The 21664-nt window shown below is 46.0% G+C and overlaps 1 protein-coding gene and 1 long non-coding RNA gene across 7 annotated transcripts in view; one reads left to right on the top strand and one right to left on the bottom strand.

The window, feature by feature from the left end:
- Positions 1-18237, top strand: part of ATP8A1 (ATPase phospholipid transporting 8A1) — a 224216-nt gene extending 205979 nt beyond the window's left edge. For all 6 annotated transcript variants that reach the window (XM_077847881.1, XM_077847879.1, XM_077847877.1 and 3 more), the window contains 4 exons: positions 1704-1792; positions 2833-2925; positions 12306-12397; positions 13613-18237. In XM_077847881.1, coding sequence (XP_077704007.1) covers positions 1704-1792; positions 2833-2925; positions 12306-12397; positions 13613-13710 — 372 coding nt within the window. In that variant the 3' untranslated portion in view covers positions 13711-18237. The remainder of the gene's footprint in view (positions 1-1703; positions 1793-2832; positions 2926-12305; positions 12398-13612) is intronic.
- Positions 838-9975, bottom strand: LOC144283576 (uncharacterized). Its single transcript, XR_013352124.1, has 3 exons — positions 9441-9975; positions 5100-5519; positions 838-1925 (listed from the first exon to the last, which is right to left on the bottom strand). It is a non-coding gene; the product is annotated as an uncharacterized LOC144283576 (long non-coding RNA).
- Positions 18238-21664: the final 3427 nt, after the last annotated feature.

Here is a 21664-nt window from a genome sequence, read left to right as displayed (position 1 = left end):
TAGATTAAAATGAAGGCAAGCAAATGAGGCATTTTCAGTTGCAGGACTTAGACTCTTATCCACCTTTCACCCCAGAAGGAAAAAGAAATGTAGTTGGGTTTGTGTGTGTTTGAGCATTTTTTTTTTGCTTTTTTTTTTTTTTTTTTGCAGTTACCTCACTAAAAAGCTTCCTTCAATCTAAACAAAACCCACTGATTTGATAGACATTTCCTATTACATAGTAATTGTTGGTTTTCACTATTGAAGATGTCAGCAAACATGTTGAATATCATGCTTTGCTTATAAAATAAAGTGACTTTTATGTGAATATTTTTCGTCTTGTTGGTGTCTAGAATATAGGTGCTGTTTCACTGAATCCACGTGGCCACATTTATTTTCTGAAATTCTTTTGTAATGGCATCTTTTTAAACATGCTCAGAGCTATTTAATCCTATATAAGGGGGAAAAAAAGACCATAACATCCTTGAACTGACAGGCTATCTCAATGAGGCCCTGTTTAATGCAAAAAAAAAAAAAAAAAATCAAGCAACCGTTCCTGGTCTTCCATTGATCGTCAAAACGGATAGGTAATCTCAAACTTAGTTTAAAAATCTCAAACTTAATTTAAAATTAGTGATCCTCATATTAGGCAAAGATTGATTAGGATCGTTAACACCATAAGAAACTCTAGGTCATTTTTAACTCCCAAACCACACTTAATTTAAAGAAAAAAAATTCTTGTGATTTTGAGCAGAGTATAAATGTGCATGCATGAGTGACGGCTTTTTAACGGAGTCGCAGCAATATATTTATGCGCTTGAGTGGGCACTGCAAATTTAGTCTGATAAATAGCCTCAAAGTGAAACAAAATATTTCTTTTGGTTTTATTGTATGACATACTCCTTTTAAACTCCGTGTAATCTGATTATATTACAGAGGGATTTTATTTTATTATAATTGCAAATAGCTAATAGATTTATTAATTTTTTAGCCATAGAATCATTTTCTTTGCAACCTGAAAGTTTCTGATATAGTGATTTGTTATTTAATACAGAGGAATGGTTGAAATTATTTTTAATACACTGTTATTTGGGGTTTACACACTAGATACTTGGTTTGACTTTAGCAGTAACAGGACATACCAATAGGAGTCATGTAAATCTTTGAACCAAATTTTATTCTAATGTAGATATCTTAATTTGACTATACTGTATCGTGATTTATCTGGATGATTTTTTTAAATTTGTCTAATATTTTACAAAAGTTAATTTTTATTTGCCAGGAATAGTAAATTTGGTTTCTAAGTAGGATTTAATTTACATGTTGTATTATAAGAGAATGTAAGCCAGAGTATTATTTGAAATTTGCTCCAAAAGATTGGTTTTGATATTCTATGTTATAAAAAAAGGTCAGAGTTTATTACTTCGCATATTGACCGCAGTAATAAAAACCTCACGTAAAAAAGTATGAAAATATTTGGCACATGATAAAACCTTGCTCTATTAGCTGCTTAAGGGGGAAACAAATAGATGTAGTAAAGACATGCCTTAACACATTTGGCTTTTAATTCCACCTCGTGCCCAAGTTTGGATTTAAAGTCCTTGTTTATCCTCTCGCAGAGTGAGATTTTTAAAAATTATTTTACCTAAAATCGTATGAAAACTAAACATGAATGGCGTGCGTCTTGGTTGCTCAGGTAATGTCGTTTCTGATGGTTTCCTCAGGCTGCCATGCTGTTCAGTTCCGGCGTCTTCTGGATGGGCCTGTTGTTCATCCCTGTGGCATCATTACTTCTTGATGTGGTGTACAAAGTGTGAGTATAGTTCTCAGTTATATACGCAAAAATGTAGATGTATATTAGTCCTCAGAGGTCTCCGGTTTATAACATCAGGCCGAGGATGTAGAGTTCACAAAGTGGGAATTAGTAATATTAATTAATTGTGCATCTGTAAATAAAGAAGAAATGAGTGACTAAGGAATTAGGAAATTAGTGTGAAGATGGAATGAGAAGTAAAGCAAGTACTTTCAATGAATATTAAACAGTACACTGTTAGAAATCAGCTCAAAGAACGCCTGGGAGTGTCTGCCTTAGGCTCAGGGCGTGATCCTGGGGTCCCGGGATCGAGTCCCGAGTCGGGCTCCCACAGGGACCCTGCTTCTCCCTCTGCCTGTGTCTCTGCCTCTCTCTCTCTCTGTTTCTCATGAATAAATAAATAAAATCTTTAAAAAAAGAGAGAGAAAGAAAGAAAGAAAGAAAGAAAGAAAGAAAGAAAGAAAGAAAGAAAGAAAGAGAGAGAAAGAAATCAGCTCAAAAAATCCATTCAAGGTAGAAGAAAAATCTGTTATCTCAAAACACATATATTTTATTAATGAACAGTAGTTGGGAAAAAAACAGGTTTTCACCTACCTTTTTCAAAGCAAGGTACAATATAGATCGGAAGAAACTAAAACTTGATTAGAAGAAACTGGAATGAAACAAAAACTTTAGTTTTCCTCAAGGACTATCAGTTTTAAAAATGGTATCTCTTCCCAGAAAAAAAAAGATATCATTAAAGTTAATTACATGACTTTTTTTAAGAACTGTAAGAGCTGAAAAAAAATAATAAGAACTGTGAGAGCTTTAATAGTATAAATCTAAACCATTCCTTGGAAGACTGTTGTTTCTGTAATTACATAATGCTCCAAATTACTGTGATTTTTTTTTTTTTTTTTTTTTTAGATTCTATTGAAAAATGCTTGCCTGTACTCTGGTTCCTGTTGTACCTAGCAGCACATAATAAACCAGTTTTGCAAAGTGTTACAAAGTCTGCACACAAAGATTTACATGCAAATGCTTTTTTCTGTCCCTCCCAGCATCAAGAGGACTGCTTTTAAAACCTTAGTAGATGAGGTTCAGGAGCTGGAGGCGAAATCTCAAGACCCAGGTGCAGTTGTGCTTGGAAAAAGGTAAAGTGCCCATCAAACATGTTCTTCCCCAAGAGAACTTTAGGTTTTACTGGTGGTAAGAAATAGGCGGTAAAACTTAGAAGTAAGTGGTAAAACTCCTATTTATCACCTAAGATGAATGAGGCTGGCAGTCGATGACCCATTTCAGAATCAGAGGGACGTGGATTGAGATCAACTCCGTCCTTCACTGAGCTGTGTGACCTGAGCCAAGTGGCTCAATGCCCTTGAGCCTCAACTTTCTCGCCTATAAAATGAGGATAATAATACTTCCCTCATGGCTCATTTTTAGAATTAAGTAAGATATAATCGACGAAGCAGGTATCTAGGTGTCTGGCCTTCATGAGCCTTAAATTAATGGTCGTTACAAATATTATTGTATTATTAAAATGAAAGGGGGTAAAAAACAAAAAGTCTTTTAGCTTGAAACAATTTCCGTAACAAAATAGTAGGTGATGGAAATGAGCGCGGATACAGGGCAGCGTGTGCTGCGCTGGGGACGGAGCCCGCGTGCGTCCAGGTGCCGTGGCCTGTCGCCCGGGTCCCTCCCGCACCGCCACCCCAGCCAAACAGGGTCGGAAACTGATCAAGTTCACCGCGGTCACAAAACAATGTTGGAAAGGAATCTGAAGGATTCGGAGACGGTCCGTGGTAACAAGATGATGGCGGAGTCAGGTGCAGGAAGGGGGCTCAGGCTTAGTCTACACCACAGGCAACACGTGTGTGTCTGCCACTCACAGAGCACTCCCTGGGTGCTGGGCACTGCACACACGCTGCCCATGGGATCCCCCCAGGATCCCAGACAGATTAATCACCCCGTTCTTCCCAGAAGAGGAAACTGGGACTTGCAGTTCTCACTCAGAAATCACAAAGCAGGGCCTCAAGCCCACATCGACCAATTCTGGAGCCCCTGCTCCTACCCATTCACTCTTCTCCCCCCTTTGCTGTCTTCTAAGACTAAGGGATACCAGCAAAAACAGCCCCCGCCAGCCTGGCCGCGTGCTTGACCTCTTGCCCTCCTCTGGGTTGGCGTCCCTGGGTTGGACCCTGGGGGGCTCAGTGGTTCGGCATCTGCCTCGGGCTCAGGGCATGACCCCAGGGTCCTGGGATCAAATCCCTTGTCGGACCCCCGCAGGGAGCCTGCTTCTCCCTCTGCCTGTGTCTCTGCCTCTCTCTGTGTGTCTCTCAAGAATAAATAAATTAAATAAGAAGAAAGAAAAGAAAAGAAGAAAGAAAAGAAAAAAGAAAGAAAGAAAGAAAGAAAGAAAGAAAGAAAGAAAGAAAGAAAGAAAGAAGAGGAAGGAAGGAAAAGAGAAAGAGAAAGGAAGGAAGGAAGGAAAAAAGAAAGAAGGAAGGAAGGAAAGAGAAAGAAAGAAAAGAAAAGAAAAGAAAAGAAAGAAAAGAAAAGAAAAGAAAAGAAAAGAAAAAAGAAAAGAAAGAAAAAAAAAGGAAGAAAAAAAAAGGAAGGAAAGAGAAAGAAAATAAAGAGAAAGGAAGGAAGGAAGGAAAAAAGGAAGGAAAGGAAGGAAGGAAAGAAAGAAAATAGGAAGGAAGGAGAAAGAAAGGAAGAAAGAAAGAGGTAGGAAGGAAGGAAAGAGAAGGAGGAAGGAAGGAAAAAAGAAAAAAGAGAAGAAAAAGAAGAAAGAAAGAAAGAAAGAAAGAAAGAAAGAAAGAAAGAAAGAAAGAAAAAGAAAGAAAGAAAGAAAGAAAGAAAGAAAGAAAGAAAGAAAGAAAGAAGAGAAGGAAGGAAGGAAAAAAGAAGGAAGGAAGGAAGGAAGGAAGGAAGGAAGGAAGGAAGGAAGGAAAAAGAAAATAGGAAGGAAGGCAGGAAGGAGGAAGAAAAAAAGGAAGGAAGGAAGGAAGGAAGGAAAGAAAGAAAGAAAGAAAAAGAAAGAAAGAAAGGAAGGAAGGAAAGAAAGGAAAAGGAAGGAAGGAAAGGAAGGAAGGAAGGAAGGAAGGAGAAAGAAAAAGAGGAAGGAAGGCAGGAAGGAGAAAGAAAGGAAGAAAAAAAAGGAAGGAAGGAAAGAAAGAAAAGGAAAAAGAAGGAAGGAAAGAAAGAAAGAAGGAAAGAAAGGAAAGGAAGGAAGGAAGAAAGAAAGAATAAGAAAAGGAAAGAAAGAAAGGAAAGAAAGAAAGAAAAGAAAGAAAGGAAGGGAGAAAGAAAGGAAAACCCCTACTTTGAGAGTTCTGAGCTCCGCTCCCGCCGCCGTCCCCGTCTGGTCCGCTGCTGCCACAGAGGGTTGCTCCGCCAACCTTCACTCTCTCACTGTAGCTGCAACAGGGACGTGCAGGACCCGAGCTCACAAAATTGTGACTCGGACTGTAGACTGAGGACCGTGAGGGGGGCTCGTGCGTCCCGCGTGCGTCCAGGTGCCGTGGCCTGTCGCCCGTGCTGTCACTGCCCCTAGCAGGACATTGCTTGTACCGAGGAGCGTACGCACAGGCCTTAGGTCAAGGCCCGGGTCAAGGCCTGCGTGCGATCCCTGCTCGTCCCGGCTCCTAGCACGTGGGCGACTCTGGCAGTGCAGGAGTCGAGCTGAGGTTGTGATGTGACCTCGTGTCCTGGTGACTCAGTGGCTCTGCCATGTGGGCCGCTCCTGCCACGAAAAAAAGAATAAGTCACAGGGGCCCTTGGGTGGTCAGTCGGTTGAACATCCAACTCTTGATTTCGGCTCCGGTCGTGACCTCAGGGTCATGAGATTGAGCCCCACATCGGGGCTCCCTGCTGGGCAGGGAGCCTCCTTCTCCTCCTGCCCCCCCCCCCCAACATTTACCTGCTCACTCGCTCGCTCTCTCTCTCTCTAAAATAAATCTTTAAAAAAATAAGTCAGAGGGGCACCTGACTGGCTCAGTAGGTAGACCATGTGGCTCTTGATGTTGGGTTGTGAGTTTGGACTCAACGTTGGGTGTAGAGATAAATAAAAAAGAGAGAGAGCCTGAAAGGAATGACGTGAGCTCCACCTAAACGAGCAGCTTTCCCATAGAGGGTGCGCAGGTAAGTTTCCGCGGCTGCGTCATTTGCCTACAGTGACGGCTCAGCCTTTCTCAGGAACGAGTTTGCTGTCAGCTGAAGGCCACAGACGAGGCCCGGGGAGGCCCCACGGCCCCCGATGCGGATGCTGCGCCCTCCTGCGGGGCACTGGCTGCCGGAGAGGAACCAAGGGGCCCGTGAGGGCAAGAGAATGGTGACTGCTCGGAAAAGTCTCCACTCGGAATAACGAACAACGTTCGAGAGTAACTAGGAATCATCACGTGGATTTCGCTGCCAGGATCTTTTTTTTTTTTTTTTGAGACTTTATTTGTAAGAAATCTCTACACCCAATGTGGGGCTCGCGTGCTCACAGCCCCGAGATCAAGACTCGTAGGTGCCCCGCGGACACGGTGACGTTAGGAACCTCGGAGAATGAGATTGATGTAAAATCTCAAAAAAGTTAGCTCATCTTATCTACATTTCCAAAGAGGAGGAAATCGTGATTTCTGCGTGTTCAAGCAATATCAGAGCTATTTTGGTTGCAGAACACCGGGTTATTGTACACCCCCCGCCTTCGCACCTGCTGCTCCCATGTTGAGAAGCTGATGCCCTCCTACAGACGGGCGGTCTAATCCCGACAATTCTCAAAACTCAACTCAGGTGCGATTATCTCGCCTTTCCTGGGGTGAAGTTAGTCCTACTCTACTGTCTGAGCGCCTCGTGCTCCTGTTGTTACAGGTATTACAGTGTGTGTGTTTACCGTGTGTCTCAGTTTCCCCCACTGGACTGAGGGCCTTGAAGAAGCAGCCTCCTTGTCAGTCTGAACCATGACCCAGCACCTAGCGCAGATCCAGGAACACCGTAGCGCACGATGGGCGATCGGATGGTCCAGGGCAGGAATGGAGGAGTGAATGAATGAATGGATGAATGAATGAATGAATGAATGAACGAACGAACGAACAGGTGAAAGAATGGCTGAGTAGTGGGTGGTAAATAAATAACTGACCCATGGGTAGTCTCAATAGAAACACGATTCAGAAGAACATAGAACCCCACATAGGTTCCATCTCCCGAACGAGTCATCCGAGGTAGCCGTGGCTGACCTCTCACCTAGATGGAAGTGGTAACGGTCTTGTAAGTTGATCGGCCCCGATTTTTTTTTCTTTTTTCTTAACTATTAGTCTTTTTTTTTAAAGATTTTATTTATTTGACAGACAGAGAAAGAGGCACAAGCAGAGGGCAGCGGGTGCAGGGAGAGGGAGAAGCAGACTCCCCGCGGAGCAGGGAGCCCGACCAGGGGCTCGACCCCGGGCCTCCGGGACCCTGAGATCACGACCTGAGCTGAGGGCAGACGCTCAACCCACAGAGCCCCCCAGGCGCCCCAGCCCCAGTTTTTTTCTGCCTCCACCAAGCGCTACGGTGGAGTCAGGCTCCACCCAAAGGGAAACTGCATCAGAGGAACCGTAACTTCTAAGCACTGTGTCCAGATTAGCTTTCACGATCATGTATTTCTCGTATGTGCTCATGTTCAAGAACTAAAACATTCTGGTTAAAACAATCTTGTGTTAGCAGAAATGCTAGGTCCCTCACCGTACTATCCAGAGAATTACATATATTCATTCCAATTGAACATGGGAATTGGGGGGAGGGAGATGTAGCTCATCGCCCGAGTACAGTTAATACTGCTTTTGAACCTCGGGTCGCGGTAGAAATCAGTTTAAGGTGTTGGGAGAATGAATGCACGTCTTACCTCTGACCTCTGTGTAGCTGTTGGCTTACTGGTTTTGGTGAAGAAAACAACGTCTATGCTATGAAACCCTGTTTTTGCTGTTACTTTTCGCAGACAGGCTCCAACACTAGGGAGCCTAGGAATCTATAATTCCAAGATGAAAAAAAAAAAATTGGAATTCAATTTTTTTTTCCCTTAGGTTCATAGCAAACATTTGCTGGAAAAAACCTAAAACTGTTTGTTCTATAAATATAAGAGGCATTAATGGTGTTTATGTTTTTCTGTAGTGTAAATATTTATGCACTTTATAGCAGAAAATGTAAATTTTTTGGAATATGGGCCTCTGGGATCTCACTGGGGGTATTACATCTATAAGTTGTGTGTGACATCTCACTTTTTCTAGAAACAAAACTATAACAAAAACAAATGTGAATTCAAAAACCCCAGTGCTTGAAAATAAGGAATCGTAGACCCTGGGCTCGGGCAGGGCAGCCACCTCTGGACACCTTTCATGAGTGTGGGAAGGAGGGCATCCTACAGACAGGCAAATACCATCATGAGAGTCATCATTTTTTTTTTTAAAGATTCTATGTATTTATTCCTGAGAGACCCAGAGAGAGAGAGGCAGAGACCCAGGCAGAGGGAGAAGCAGGCTCCCTGCTGGGAGCCCGATGCTGGACTCGATCCCGGGACCCCCTGGGCCGAAGGCAAACGCTCAACCGCTGAGCCCCCCGGGCACCCCCATAATTTTTTTATATCTGACTGTAGACGTCAGCCAGCACAGCAGCAGCAGCCATTACTAAATAAATAGTTTTACCCTAGGATCTTCGGGTCATTCCTCCTTAATTTGTCCATCACTGTGCCCTTAGCTTTAAAGACAGAGCACGGAAGGCTAGAGGTCAGGTCATTTGGCCTTGTGGACGGCGACGGTGGCCTCTTTCAACCTTGCTCTGTATTATTTATCTTTCAAAACAGCCATTTTTACATTGCCCCCCAACCAACAGAAAAGGAACTATATTGCTCAGTTTCCCCATGGATTTGTATCTGTGTTACATACGGAATCTCAGCAGAGGTCTAGGATAGGAGCACATACCCAGTGTTTTGCCCTAAGCTAAAGCTTTGTCCTACAAGAAAAAAAAAAATTGAATTTCAAAGTTTTGGGGTTTTTGTTTTGTTTTGTTTTGTTTTGCATCTTGGAATTATAGATGCTTAGGCTCCCTAGCGTTGGAGCCTGTCTGCAAAAAAGTAATGGCAGTGGTCAGAGGGAAGACTTGCATTTCTTCTCCCAACACCTTCCCACGATGGGAGCCCTTGTGTCCGGCATTTGTAAAGGGAAGTGGAGGAGTGTGACGTGTTCTCTCCTCCGGAGCACAGACCAGGGCGGCCGTCCTGTCCCTACACTAACACGTTCCGCGGATGGTGCGTCCTCCACTCTCGGGGGATCCGTTTTAATGAGTCAACCAGAAGAGCTTGCCAGCCCACCATAAAGACCATCGCGAATTAACCGCTCCTCAAAACCTACTGAAAATACCTGAAGGCAACGTGTTCCGGGACTGTAAATAGGTTTTTGCCTATGCTTAATGTTTCTAAATGAAGTCTTATGTTAAAACACGGTGTTTTGAAACACCTTACCTCTGGGATGCCTGTGGGGCTCAGGGCTTGAGCATCTGCCTTTGGCTCAGGGCCTGACCCCGGGGTCCTGGGATCGAGTCCTGCGTGGAGCCTGCTTCTCCCTCTGCCTGGGTCTCTGCTTCTGTCTCTGTGTCTCTCATGGATAAATAAATAAAGTCTTCAAAAAAAAAAAAAAAGCCACCTTACCTCTACCAGATTCTGAAGCTGAAACATTTTCATGGGCTTGGAAATAAGGAGACGGTGTTTAAGTGGCACTTGCGTAATTGCATTGAGCAAATTTTGAATTTGCGTAGCGTGGCACGTAAATGAACGAGCACACAAAATTAACACTAGGGACTCAGAGCCGTGATTAAGATGGGGTCTTTACACGAGCAGTTCTCCAAGTCTTTTTCTCCTTCTCGCGGCACTAAGCTAGTCCAGAAAGACCCGAGTTTCAACGCGTGTGTTAATGTTGCCGTGTTGCCCGTGGACCGTATAATGTGACTTGACAGGAGCAGCGGTGCCCGTAAGAAGCGCTGAGAACTACGTCATTTTGAAACGTTGAGTCGCTCCCGAAAGGGGTAGGAGAAGGCTAGAGCCCCATCGTCTTCGTCATCATCATCATCATCATCATCATCATCATCATTGTTCCTTGTTAGCACCATCCCGTGGAGGGCACTTGGGTTTCGCAGGAGGGACTCTGCCCTACAAGAACCAAGGCAAGGGGCTCGGTGAGCTCAGGGAAAAACACACACAGAAACCCTAGTAGTTTTCCTAGTGGGGACATTAGACTAAAACTCCGGTGCAGCAGGAGACGCGTCGTGTGGAGCCGACGTTGACTCCACGCCGGGGCCTCGGGAAGGATCCTCACAAAGTTGTCTTGTTGTTTTGGGACCGTCTCTGTTCTGGGTGATTTTTTTGTGCGTGTGATAAATTCCTCGGGAGCTGGGGCCGTGGGAAAGGTGGAGAGGGTTAGCGTTCATTGAGTGCTTCCGAGCGCCCGTCACCCCGAATGCCCGCCGTTGGCCTGGGGGCCGGCGATTGTCCTCCCGGTGTGGATGAGAGAGAGGTCGGGGGGCTTGCTGGGGGGGGGGGCGGCTGAAGGACTCCAAAGCCCAGGCTCCGTCCCCAGTATTGTGCTCCTTTCCAAGAAAGAAGCCTTCTTGCTGCGCTTTCTCTCTTTCCGGAGCCCCAGACATGACCTGGACAGACAGCCGGGGCCCCGCGTAGCCCCCTACGCGCCACATCTCACTCAGAGGCTTCCCAGCCTGCACGACGAAGCTCTCCCATCTGTCTCCTGAGCATTTCGTGTTACGATATTCCAGTATTGGGCATCGCAGGAAGGCCAGCCTGAAACCTGGAAAATGTGTTTTGGGGAGAAGCGGCCCCAGGACGTAGGTGGCCGTCCTGGCGCGGCCCCAGTCATTTCCCTCCTGAGCCCCCAGACTGCCCAGCACCCCGTCCGTCCGTCCGCGAACAAAAGCAGACCACCTGCTGCTAAAGCTGCCGAGTTCCTCAAAGCACTTAGATATTTTAGTGCTCCTCGGGGTCCCCGGGTCTGTAACATTAGATCATGTTAAGAACAGAGTAAGACAAGGGACTCTAAAAACGGCCCGTCTTCTCGCTCCCCGTGTCTGTTTGTTTCACTGACAAAAAAACAAAGTTTTACAACTGTTTGCAAAACCACTGGCATTTTAGATTATTTAGCTTTTTTTTTTTTTTTTTTTTTTTTTTTTGCCTTAACGTAGCTAATTCCCAGTGACAATGAAGTATGCCTAATAAGTGCCAGTTAACATCCCTAGATTTTAAAAAATATGTGTGGAAGATAACTACAGATGTCAGCGTTTCTAAATATTTTACTTCGGCGAACGCCTGGATGTTTGTGTGATTCCGAGTTCGTTCTGCAGATGATCCTTTTATTTTGTGTGTGTGATGAAAACTGTTCGCTTTCAGGATTTCGAAAAATTTGGCAAAATACAGAGCTGACATAACTAAGAACAATTTAACGGAGACTTTCATAGTGGGAAAAATACAAGATGGAAATTTTTCAGCTGAGTCCATTCCAGTGATTAAAACAAAATCGCATAAACATTTGCTGTAACACATGTGGATTATTACTTATTAGCTCTTTAGGCTTATTAGCGTTCTTTGGTATCAAAGCAAAATTCTCTAAACCGTTGGAGAAGTGGCATGATTGGGAGGACTGGTGATATTTAAAGTGTGTTTCACAATAATTGGTCGGATTCATTTATTTGACAAATAATTGGCTTCCTGCTGTGGGAGACACCGTTCTATGTGCCGTGGAAAAAACCAGATGCGTTATTTCTTGCAGTGTGCGTTTAGAAGTCACATAATTAATTACATGGATTTGTTTCTGTGGAGATGATTCTAAACATTTATCGAAAGATAAATATTTTCCTTGTCATCTTACCTAGTACTTTCTGAAAATAGTTTTTTCTTTTTTTCTTTCTTTTTTTTTTTTTATGAAATCAAGGAACACATTTCCTATTGGAGTGGTAATAGAACTTTTCTGGTTAAAAAGTCCATGAAATTTCTTCCTTGTGTAATTTTTTAGGATTTCTTTACATAACTAAAAAAATAAAATAAAAAAGTAGCTTACCCTGAAATACGTGCAAAGTCGTAAAAAGATGCACGGTAATCATTTTTGTGACTCAAAAAAGTGCCACGCTCAGAACGTATGTGGTAAGTCAAGCGAGATTTTTAGAGGTCAACGACACTCCTGGCAGATTTGGTATTTTTTTGTTGTTAATTGTGTTGTACAGGTTCTGTATCCCCCCTTTGACTTCAGTATAACTGGGGGGTGGGGAAATCTTTTGGCTGGATTATTGGGAACAAACCTCTCCTCAGCTATGGGAAAAACCGCCCTCGAAAGTATCTAAATACTTTAAATCTCATTTGCCATCTGAGAAAATGGGGTAAAAAGAATCCCTAGGCCTCGGACTTCTCAGGCAAGCTTTTGTCTAAGGCTGACTCTCTCTGGTGGTCCTGTGGGCACACCAGGGTCTCTGGCGAGTCGATAATTCATTTCACACATTTGCACCTGCTCCGCAGCCTCACGGAGAGGGCGCAACTGCTCAAGAACGTCTTTAAGAAGAACCACGTGAACTTGTACCGATCCGAGTCCTTGCAACAAAACCTGCTCCGTGAGTATCTGAGCCGTGACTAGTAGGTAGATTGCCCGTACATAGATTGTGGGGCTTCAGCTTTCAGGGGCGCAGCGTTTTGGTTTTGAGGGACACCCAACTACGTAATACCTGCCACGGGCCTTGCTGACTCGCGACCCTTAGGTAAATAGCGGCGTGAGGAGAGCTTGTGACCGCAGCCCGCTCCCTCACAGCACCAAAGACAAAGCAGCTTAACGTCTTGCTGCTTGGCCCTTGAAGAAATACTATTTCCGCATGCCCCCTTGCTTCCTTAAATCCGAAAAAAAAGAACTAGTGGAATAAATCTTGACTCCTAAAAGCCCCCTCTGTATTGTTATCTTTTCTACTTGAATAACTCTGCAAGGGCTTTGGCGGCTTTCGCTCAGCGCAGCGAAAAATCTATTTCCCCCCCCTCAAAAAAAATTTATGAATCTTCAGAGCTGTAGGAAATTATTAGGTATCGGGCCCTCTTAGCATTTCAAGGATCTAAAAAAGAATATAATATATAAAGCCCTGTGGCGCAGGGGTTCGTGTTAGTGATCTATCTTTTGTTTCATGTTGTTTCCACATGTGATTTATTTTCACTTATCTTTATAGTCATGTTTAATGCCCTTGCCTTTTGTACTTCAGGAGGCCTTTTCTAGAGATGTGACCCCCGTCCCCGGTGCAGGGGGTGGGGGGTGGGGGCAGGTCGTGGCTTATCCCCGACCATGCCGGGGCAAGAGTGAGTTTCTCTGTGGATGCTGAGAGCCGAGGACGGTGTCGTCCCGAGGAAGGGGACCCCTTTTCCGGCACCCACAGTTCATCTCTGCCTCCTTCCCATTCTCGCTGGTCTCCGGTCCAGTGATCTGGATGGAGGAAGAGCGTGCACCCCTACAGCCAACACCCCCTCCAGTGGCCTGGGAGCAGAAGTCGGATTGCTCGGATTTGAGATGCCAAGAGGAGACACGGGGTGGGGGGGGGCCTGCGAGCACCTGCTCAGCCACCCAGGGCGGTGGGGGGGGGGCACAGTGGTCACAGCCTCTCCGCCAGCCCTAGCCTTAGGGTGCAGTAGGGTCATCTTTGGGGGACGTAAGAAAACCTGTGTCTCCCTTGTGCTGCAGAAGGCAGGCGGGCATATGGGGCCCCGAGTTAGAGCAGGAGCCCTGGGAACTCTGCGACAGACCTGCCCAGTGACTTCCCAGCGATCATTTCTGTCTTGTCCTCCACTTACAGACGGGTATGCTTTCTCACAAGACGAGAACGGAATCGTGTCCCAGTCTGAGGTGATCAGAGCCTATGACACCACGAAGCAGAGACCCGACGAGTGGTGATGGCACAGGGAGCTCCCAGGTCTTTCCGGAACCTGCCGGCCGATCCCAGTCTGGCGCAAGGAAGGGGAAGGGGATCTGAGCTCATCCCATCAGCCGACCGTCAGATCCGTGCCCATCCCACAGTACCCTGTGCCACTCTAACACCATCTCGTTCAGATTTTTTCAAGTGTTCGCTGAGTCTTTGTAAGCAGAAGGTGAAAATGACCTTGTACCTTGCCCGAACGCTTTCCTAAGCTGAGGATAGGTCAGTAAGTCTTAGGCCGTTGCTCTGGGGCTGTAACTGTCAATTCAGCAGATATAAACCCACAAGGCGACCGACCATTAAAAAAAAAAAAAAAAAAAAAAAAACCTCTAAAGTGGTAATAATCTAAAGGGACTCTTGATATCCAGACTTAGATTCCAGAACGTGCTGAAAAAAGCCAGCGCTCTTCTCTAAGGAACTGACTGCCCTCACTGAGAAAAATTTCTAAACAAGACATTAATGAGTGTTTGTGTCAAAAACCGTCCTGATCAGTGTTTGCCAAAGACGCTCAGTACGTGTATTTCCCACCCCGTAGTCATTTGCCCAGAAACTAAGAGAGCGTGTACCTCCAGTTCTGCTGTAAGATCCGCATGCTTGACTCTTCAGATGTAAGAAGTGATCCGCAAAAATGAGTATTTCAAGGCATTTGCTACTAACCTCTGTGATGTCGCACCTCTGGCCTTACAGATGCTTCTGTCTCGTTTGTCTCGTTCACTCGGCGCTGGAGGGCCCACGGGCAACGTGACGCTGCCGTCGCAGTCCTGGTTTCTAAGCCGTGTTTGTGTCTCCGTCAGCTCCGAGGAGGCGTCCTCCTCGTGTAGATTTTTCTAGAGATCTGGCTTCTGCTGAAGACTGAGCGCCGTCACTTTGTCTTATGGTTTCCCCCCTTGAGCAAAACACGCTTCCGTATTGGTGTGGGATCCGCGGGCTTCCACGGGGAGCTTCGGGGACCCCTTGGGATAAATGCATGGGCTTCTGTGATGTCCCCGGGCTCGGCTTTTGTCCCGTGTCGCCTGCTGTGTGCGTAGCACCCCCCGGGCTTGTCAGGCGGCTCCCCAGAACCACTCACACTAATGTGCTGCTAACTGGGACAGATCCGTGGGACACAGGAACACCTGTCGGACTCAGACCCGTAACTTTACCGCCAAAGTCGGTCTTCACCCCAAGTAGCTTCTGTTACTAGGTCTTTAAATGTATGTTCAGTTTAAGCATTTTCGGCATTTCCCAGACATCTGCAAATGCCTATTTTGCTACCGAAGATAAATGGTGAAGGGGCTGTTTAAAAACCGCAACCAGTTTTCTATACTATTTTTAAAATAACGCTCTCATTTAAAAGAAAATCAAATAAAAAGGAATTCTAGTTTTCAGATACACTTCAGAGATCGAAGCAAACTTTTTGCCTTTTATTCAGAAGCCTGTTTGCCTTTAAGTGGACTTACCAGCAAAATAGGTGGAACTTCCTCTTTTCAAAAAAAAAAAAAAAAGTCAACTGGAATTGTGAAGAGAGGTGATTTTCCAGGTCGCACTTTGAGTCTAATATAATTCCACATTCTTTTTACCCTTTTTCTTAGTCTAGATTTAGAATTAGGTTCCACGTCATTTCCTTCTCTGTATTCATAGTTACTTGGTCCTCCCCCGTTTTCTTGAAATAAGAGAGGTCATAACACATACATAATTCTAGAGGGGGCAGGGAGGTGACACAGGTCACTTCCCAGACTGTTCCCATTCGGGGTTGAGAGTAAGAAAACCGTGAATCGAAACACCTAGAAAGACCAGGGGTGTTAACAGCCTAAGACCGTCTTCAAAACTCTGGAGTCGGAGATTTTTGTCCACTGAATGAATATTCAGAGAGGCTCCTGGGCCCCCCAGTGATGACAGTCGAGGTCAGACGACACAAATCAAAAAACAAGAATGAAGCGCGTCCCTGCAGAGAAACACTGGAGAGCAGTTACAGACAAGAGCTACGTCCACTTGCCTCCACCTCATCAGTGGCATCCTTCTCCAAAATGTTCATATCAAAGTAGGATGAATATAACAGAAATGAATTTTCTGGCCTAAAAAAAAAAAAAAGTAAAAGTTTTCTTTTTGATCTTAAAACATGGATTATTTCTATGGAGCTCTTCAACGTGAGTAAAATGCCCCCGGTTAAGTAATGCAGGAGATCGTGGTCTGAAATAGGGCCAATTTAGGTCTTTTTGTCCCATAGTCCTATTTTTGAATTATTAAGTCAATTCCTCTGGTCCCTGGGTGAGAGAGGGGGTTGGGCAGCAGGGAGTGACCTCGTTGGTAAAACTTAAAACACAGCACTGCAGTCGCAGGGACTTCCTCCCGTTAGAGGAAACCTCTGATTTTTTAACCTTCCAAAGAGGAGGGGGAAAGTAGCAGTTTTGCCAGGATTGAAACAGCTGAAGTGACTTTTTAACTTGTATTTTCTGAAATAGAGGACACATACTCTTCTTCAATTAAAAAGCCCCTTGTAGGGACTTTGGCAAATGCTAACACCGTTGCTTTACAATGTTTACAGTTCAGAAAATACGACGGCAGAAAATCCTCATTCATTTAACATTGAAAAGCTGCGAGTGGCTTCTTTAATGTTGAATAGTACACCACGATATCGAGCATGAACTTTCTAAATGTTTTATATTTACACATAAAAATATATTGGTGGCTCACACCCGGAGAGATGCTAGAATAGGGCAGAAATTGTTAACTGGAGAATGGCTGTTTCTCAGGAATGTAGCAAATTTAAGATGTTCTCTGTGCTGCCCAAGCCTCCCACCCCCCACTCGAAGACTGGTGTGAACGGGCTCGGCAGTGTTGCAAAGCTAACGGAAACCCTTTTTTCTAATCAAGTCAGGTGAACGTGGATTCTTAGTCAACAATATTATTCACTCTACACGAATTATATAGTCACTGAATGGAGTCAGTGATTCCTCTTAATTTTCAGGGGGAAAGCTGAATTCCAGAAATCAACATTTATTCTGATTGTTAGGCTGTACATTTTAATTTTGCCATTTAGCATTCTAAATATCAAATACGAACATCACATGATAAATTTGTTCCACGGTGTGTGCGCTGTGCATCACCTATCACTTGCCATTTAAAACATCCTTCCAGGAAACAGATGCTAGTCTGAAAGTAATAGATTGTATATTTGTAGTTTTTAAACTATTTGTAGCAATGTCCCAACGATTACCATACTAAATGATCATCAGTGTATATTTTTGTGCAGTTGCCCTACGACAGTTCTTGGTTCTAAAACTTATTTTATCAAATAAGCCTATAATCTTATAAATAACCATTTATAAAATTTATGGAGACGACACCCGCCCCATTCACATCATGTGGACCAGATCTGTGGAGTTCTTTTTTTGTAAATTCATGAACACCATGCAGTTCGGTGCCTAATAAATGCTTTTTAATGATGAACATTTCTATAATGCTTCTTTAAGAGATCACAATCTGATTTTTCTCACATTAAAATAACTGAAGTCACTTGTGAGACTTAGTTATACTTTGCTGCATTTTAATTAACCTTCAGTGGCTATTAAAATGGAATGTAAGTTAAACTTTGAAGGAAAGGAAATAAATGTTTTCCATTTTTCGTCTTGATTTATTTTCTGTATGAAAGCAGCTGTGTTTTTGATAGGTTTATGGTTTGCATGAATTAATATTTAAAGTGGCCTGGGCCAATGCATGGCTGTTGCTGTAAATCTTGATGTTTATTTCTGCCTTATAAAATTCTATCATGGCCTACCTGGAATTTAATATTCAGTGGACAAATTAATTGGTTCTTTGCACAACTTTTTTTAATAAGTAAATTATTTTACAAACAAATTTAATTGCAACTTTTGTTTAGCTTGCTTCTAAGAAGTTTCCTTAATAAAGCTCACAAAACTTCTCAGCAAATAAATCTCCCGTAAGTAGGAAAAAAGCTAGATTTCGTACATGCTTACTTTGAATTAACAGCAACTTTCCATAGGTAAATCTGCTCTTGCAAAAACGTGAGCAGAATATTAAAAAATAATATCTTTATGTTTCATGGTTCTAGAATAGAAGCCATAAATGCAGTAAATACTGTTTGCTGTTTATTTAGCTACTTCAAGCTTCATTTTTCACATTTTCAAGTTTATTAAGTTTTTTTTTTAAAAAAAGGCAGCCTTGGAAGGCAGCTACTATGGAAAATCGAAGTTTGCATTAAAGATAAAATAGTTTTTTCAGCTCCATGAAAAACCATTCCTGCTGAAACTGCTGTCGAAATTGTGAAGCTGCATGAGTGGAGACTATTGAATCTGTGATTATAGTTTTCTCAGGTTTGTTTATCTCGATGTTCAATGCACTGTGTTTTATAAATAGTTATTAAAGTTGAGTAATACTCAGTTCTATGCAGTGTTATGTGTCATTGGCCTTTTGTGAATGTGCATGTTTTAAACTGCAAATTTTAAACATTTTGTCCTCTCATTGTTATTAAAAATTAAATAAACCGTACCATTACATAAAGAAAATGTTGCAGTTTTAATTGCTAATTTTAGAAACTGGATTACTTTATAAAACCTTCAAAGCCACTGTAATTATAGTCTGAGAAGGTCCATCCACTCAATGGCATTTTAACGTTTCGTTGACCACCCCAGTGATGTAGAAAATGGCCCTTCATTGTAATCCACCGAAAGGAAACATGAAGTGGAGCATAATATGAAATCAAGTTTGGGGAGAGGCATGGTTAGTTAGCATTCCCCCCCCCAAAAAAAAAAATTCAAAATTCCTGTACTTTGGTTGTTCAGTCCAAAAAGCCTCCCGGGATTGTCCCCATGTCCCCATTAGGTATTTAAATCAGCCTGCAAGTCGACAGCTGATTCCTGGCTCCACCTGTAACATGGATGGATTTCCTAAGTTTCCTAAGTTTTCTAAACCCACCACATTTTTTTTAAGTTCCTGAAAAAGTGGCTAAGTTGAGCCAGTAACATCTGAAGGAAGTAACCAAAAAACATTAGAAGTTCCGTGGGAGACAAAGCATGAGAAACCCTGGAAAGGAGGCTAAGAGGCTGAGCAAAAACCAGGCTCCAAAAAGAGTGAGCAGTGTCACTGGGGCCTGCGACCTCCAGGCCGCCCCGGGGACATCGCGGGGTGCGGGCCTCCCACGTGGAACCGCAGCAGCACAAGGTGTGTGGGAGTCACCTGTGGCCCCAGCGACTGATGACACGCCCCCCCCCTCCCCGCGTGTTTGTACTGACCCCGGGCGGCCTCACCTGCAGGCTGCAGGGCGGCCCACCTGCCCCACCTGGCCCACCTGCCCCGACCCCCTGTGTCTCCCCCACGCGGCGCTGCTCCTTGACACCCAGAAGGCTCTTCCTGCGCGGATGCTCCACGGGCTGCGACAAGGCTCCCGGGAAATGGGGCTCTGGTGGCCACGGCTTTTCGTTCCAGAGCTTCGGGTAAGGGCTCGCTGTCCGAACAACTGCATTAACAACTAATGTCTAATTGCAATTTTAAAGGAGCCATATATAGGTCAGAGTAGGTCAACAGTTTGTCCCCTTAATGGTTTAATGCATCTTGGGGTGCCTGAGGGGGCTCAGCGGTGGAGCATCTGCCTTGGGCCCAGGGCGTGATCCCAGGTCCCGGGTTCGAGTCCCGCGTCACGCTCCCCGCGTGGGGCCTGCTTCTCCCTCTGCCTGGGTCTCTGCCTCTGTCTTTCTATGGGTCTCTCATGAATAAGTCAATAAAATCTTTTTTAAAAAAATAGTTTAATGCATCTTTACATCCCTGGTTGTCCTGAACATACACTAAGCTGGGTTTTTCGGTCATGCAAAGGTGAGCTGACCCCAGCGCAAGGATCAGATCCCTAAGTGGCGGTGCCTGCTTTGGGGAACCGTGTGGTTTTCCCATTTCTCTTGCGGGACTCACATCCACCTAGCAAAGTCCCCCCTCTGCGACCTGACAAATAATAACCCCGGGAAAAAGGGAAAATAAATAGGTGGGGGAGGAGGAGGGGCCGGTGGGTCCCTCTGCACAGCCCCACGCGCGGCTTTAACCCCAAGCAAGCTGGGGAAGGACGCCCTCGGCGCGCGGGCCCGGGGCCCCCCAGGGGAGGTGACCTGGGGCAGAGGGCGCCCCGCCCCCCGTGGCTGAGCCCTGGCCCCTCCGGGCCACCCCGCCTGCCCCGCCCCGCCTCACCCGGGGCTCGGGGGTCTCAACCCCGCCGAGGGAAGCGGTTCCGAGCAGTCTACGCAGCCCGTCCCGCTGCAGTTAGCAGACCGCCCCGAGGTGTCGCTGCGGGCTCAGCCGCCCGCGTGACCCAGCTCCCGGGAAGCAGGGGACACGCGGTGGGTGCCCGTCACGGAGCACGTGCAACAGCCCCCACCTGCCACTAGCTCATCCCGGGGCTCCCTCTCCCCCGGGGTCTCCCGGCCCTCCCCCTCCCCGCATGGGGCCCTCCCCCTCCCCCTACCCCTCTCCCACGGGGCCCTCCAGGTCCTCCCCCTCCGCCTCCCTCTCCTTCTCCCACGGAGTCTCCCAGCCTTCCCCCTGCTCCCACGGGGCCCTCCACCTCCCCCACGGGCCCTCCCGGCCCTCCCCCTCCCCACCATGGGACCCTCACGGCCCTCCCCCTCCCCTCCTCTCCCACGGGGTCTCCCGGCCCTCACAACACTTGACCAACCGGAGTGAAACCAGTGTCAGGTCGCATGCAGGAGGGCCCTGGGGCGGGCTCATGCCCTGCATCCTCCCGGGAGGCCTTTCCTCCCTCCCTCTCTCCCTCCCTCCCTCCCTTTCTTCCTGACCACAGCATATGTGAAGCCACCACTTCGGTCACAGGAGAAGCTGGGACCAGCAGTCTGAGCTCCTCCGCCATCAGCCGGCGCCAAGGCCCAAGGCCCAGAACCTTCATTTTTTTTTTTTTTTTTTTTTTTTTTTTTTTTATGACAGTCACAGAGAGAGAGAGGCAGAGACACAGGCAGAGGGAGAAGCAGGCTCCATGCACCGGGAGCCCGACGTGGGATTCGATCCCGGGTCTCCAGGATCGCGCCCTGGGCCAAAGGCAGGCGCCAAACCGCTGCGCCACCCAGGGATCCCGGCCCAGAACCTTCAACAGGCTTTCCCAGCGGGGAGGCTCCGGGGAGGCCCGAGGCAGGCCCAGCGGCCCCCCTACGGCACCCCAAGGCCCCCACATGGCCCCCGCACGGCCCCCTTGGGTGGGGACTCTGGCTCCCGGCAGGCCTTGAAAAAGGGCGGTGAGGGCACCCGGCTGGCTCAGTGGACCGCACGCGCCCCCTGATTGCAGGGCCCGGAACCCAAGCCCCACGTTGGGCTAAGAGCTTCCTTCAAAAATAAAAAAGCAAATGAAAATGGGTTGTATTTAAAAAATAAATAAAAATGAAAAGAGCTACCGAGGGTGACGTAAGGCAGCCTGAATTCATCTAAACCTGGGCTCCCAGGGCAGCCCCGGTGGCTCAGCACTCTGGCACCTGCCTTCAGCCCAGGGGGTGACCCTGGGGTCCCGGGATGGAGTCCCGGGTCGGGCTCCCTGCATGGAGCCTGCTTCTCCCTCCACCTGTGTCCCTGCCTCTCTCTCTCCCTGTGTCTCTCATGAATAAATAAATAGATAAAATATTTAAAAAATAAAAATAAAAAATAAACCTGGCTTCCAAACAGCCCCCGGGGGCCGGGTACGTCACAAAACGGAGGGAACCGGGCCAGGCTGGGGACACCAGGCCAGAGGCTGGTAACTGGCCAGTGCATCTCAGCAGTGGGCGGCCTGACCCGGGCCACTGGGCACCCCCAGCGCCATGTCTTCCTGGGGTCACAAGCCAGATTCTTATGAGAAATGTCCCGATTCTTAAATCTATAAAAGTTCACTTCCTTCCCCGCCCTTCACAGGCCCTGATGTAGAAAAGAGCTTTTGTGTGTAATTCAACATCCACGTGGGATTTTTATTTT

This window comes from Canis aureus, chromosome 14 (genome assembly GCF_053574225.1).
Source record: "Canis aureus isolate CA01 chromosome 14, VMU_Caureus_v.1.0, whole genome shotgun sequence".
Taxonomy (NCBI): domain Eukaryota; kingdom Metazoa; phylum Chordata; class Mammalia; order Carnivora; family Canidae; genus Canis; species Canis aureus.
Note: the sequence above shows the minus strand (reverse complement) of the source record. Positions and strands in the feature narration are given on the sequence as shown.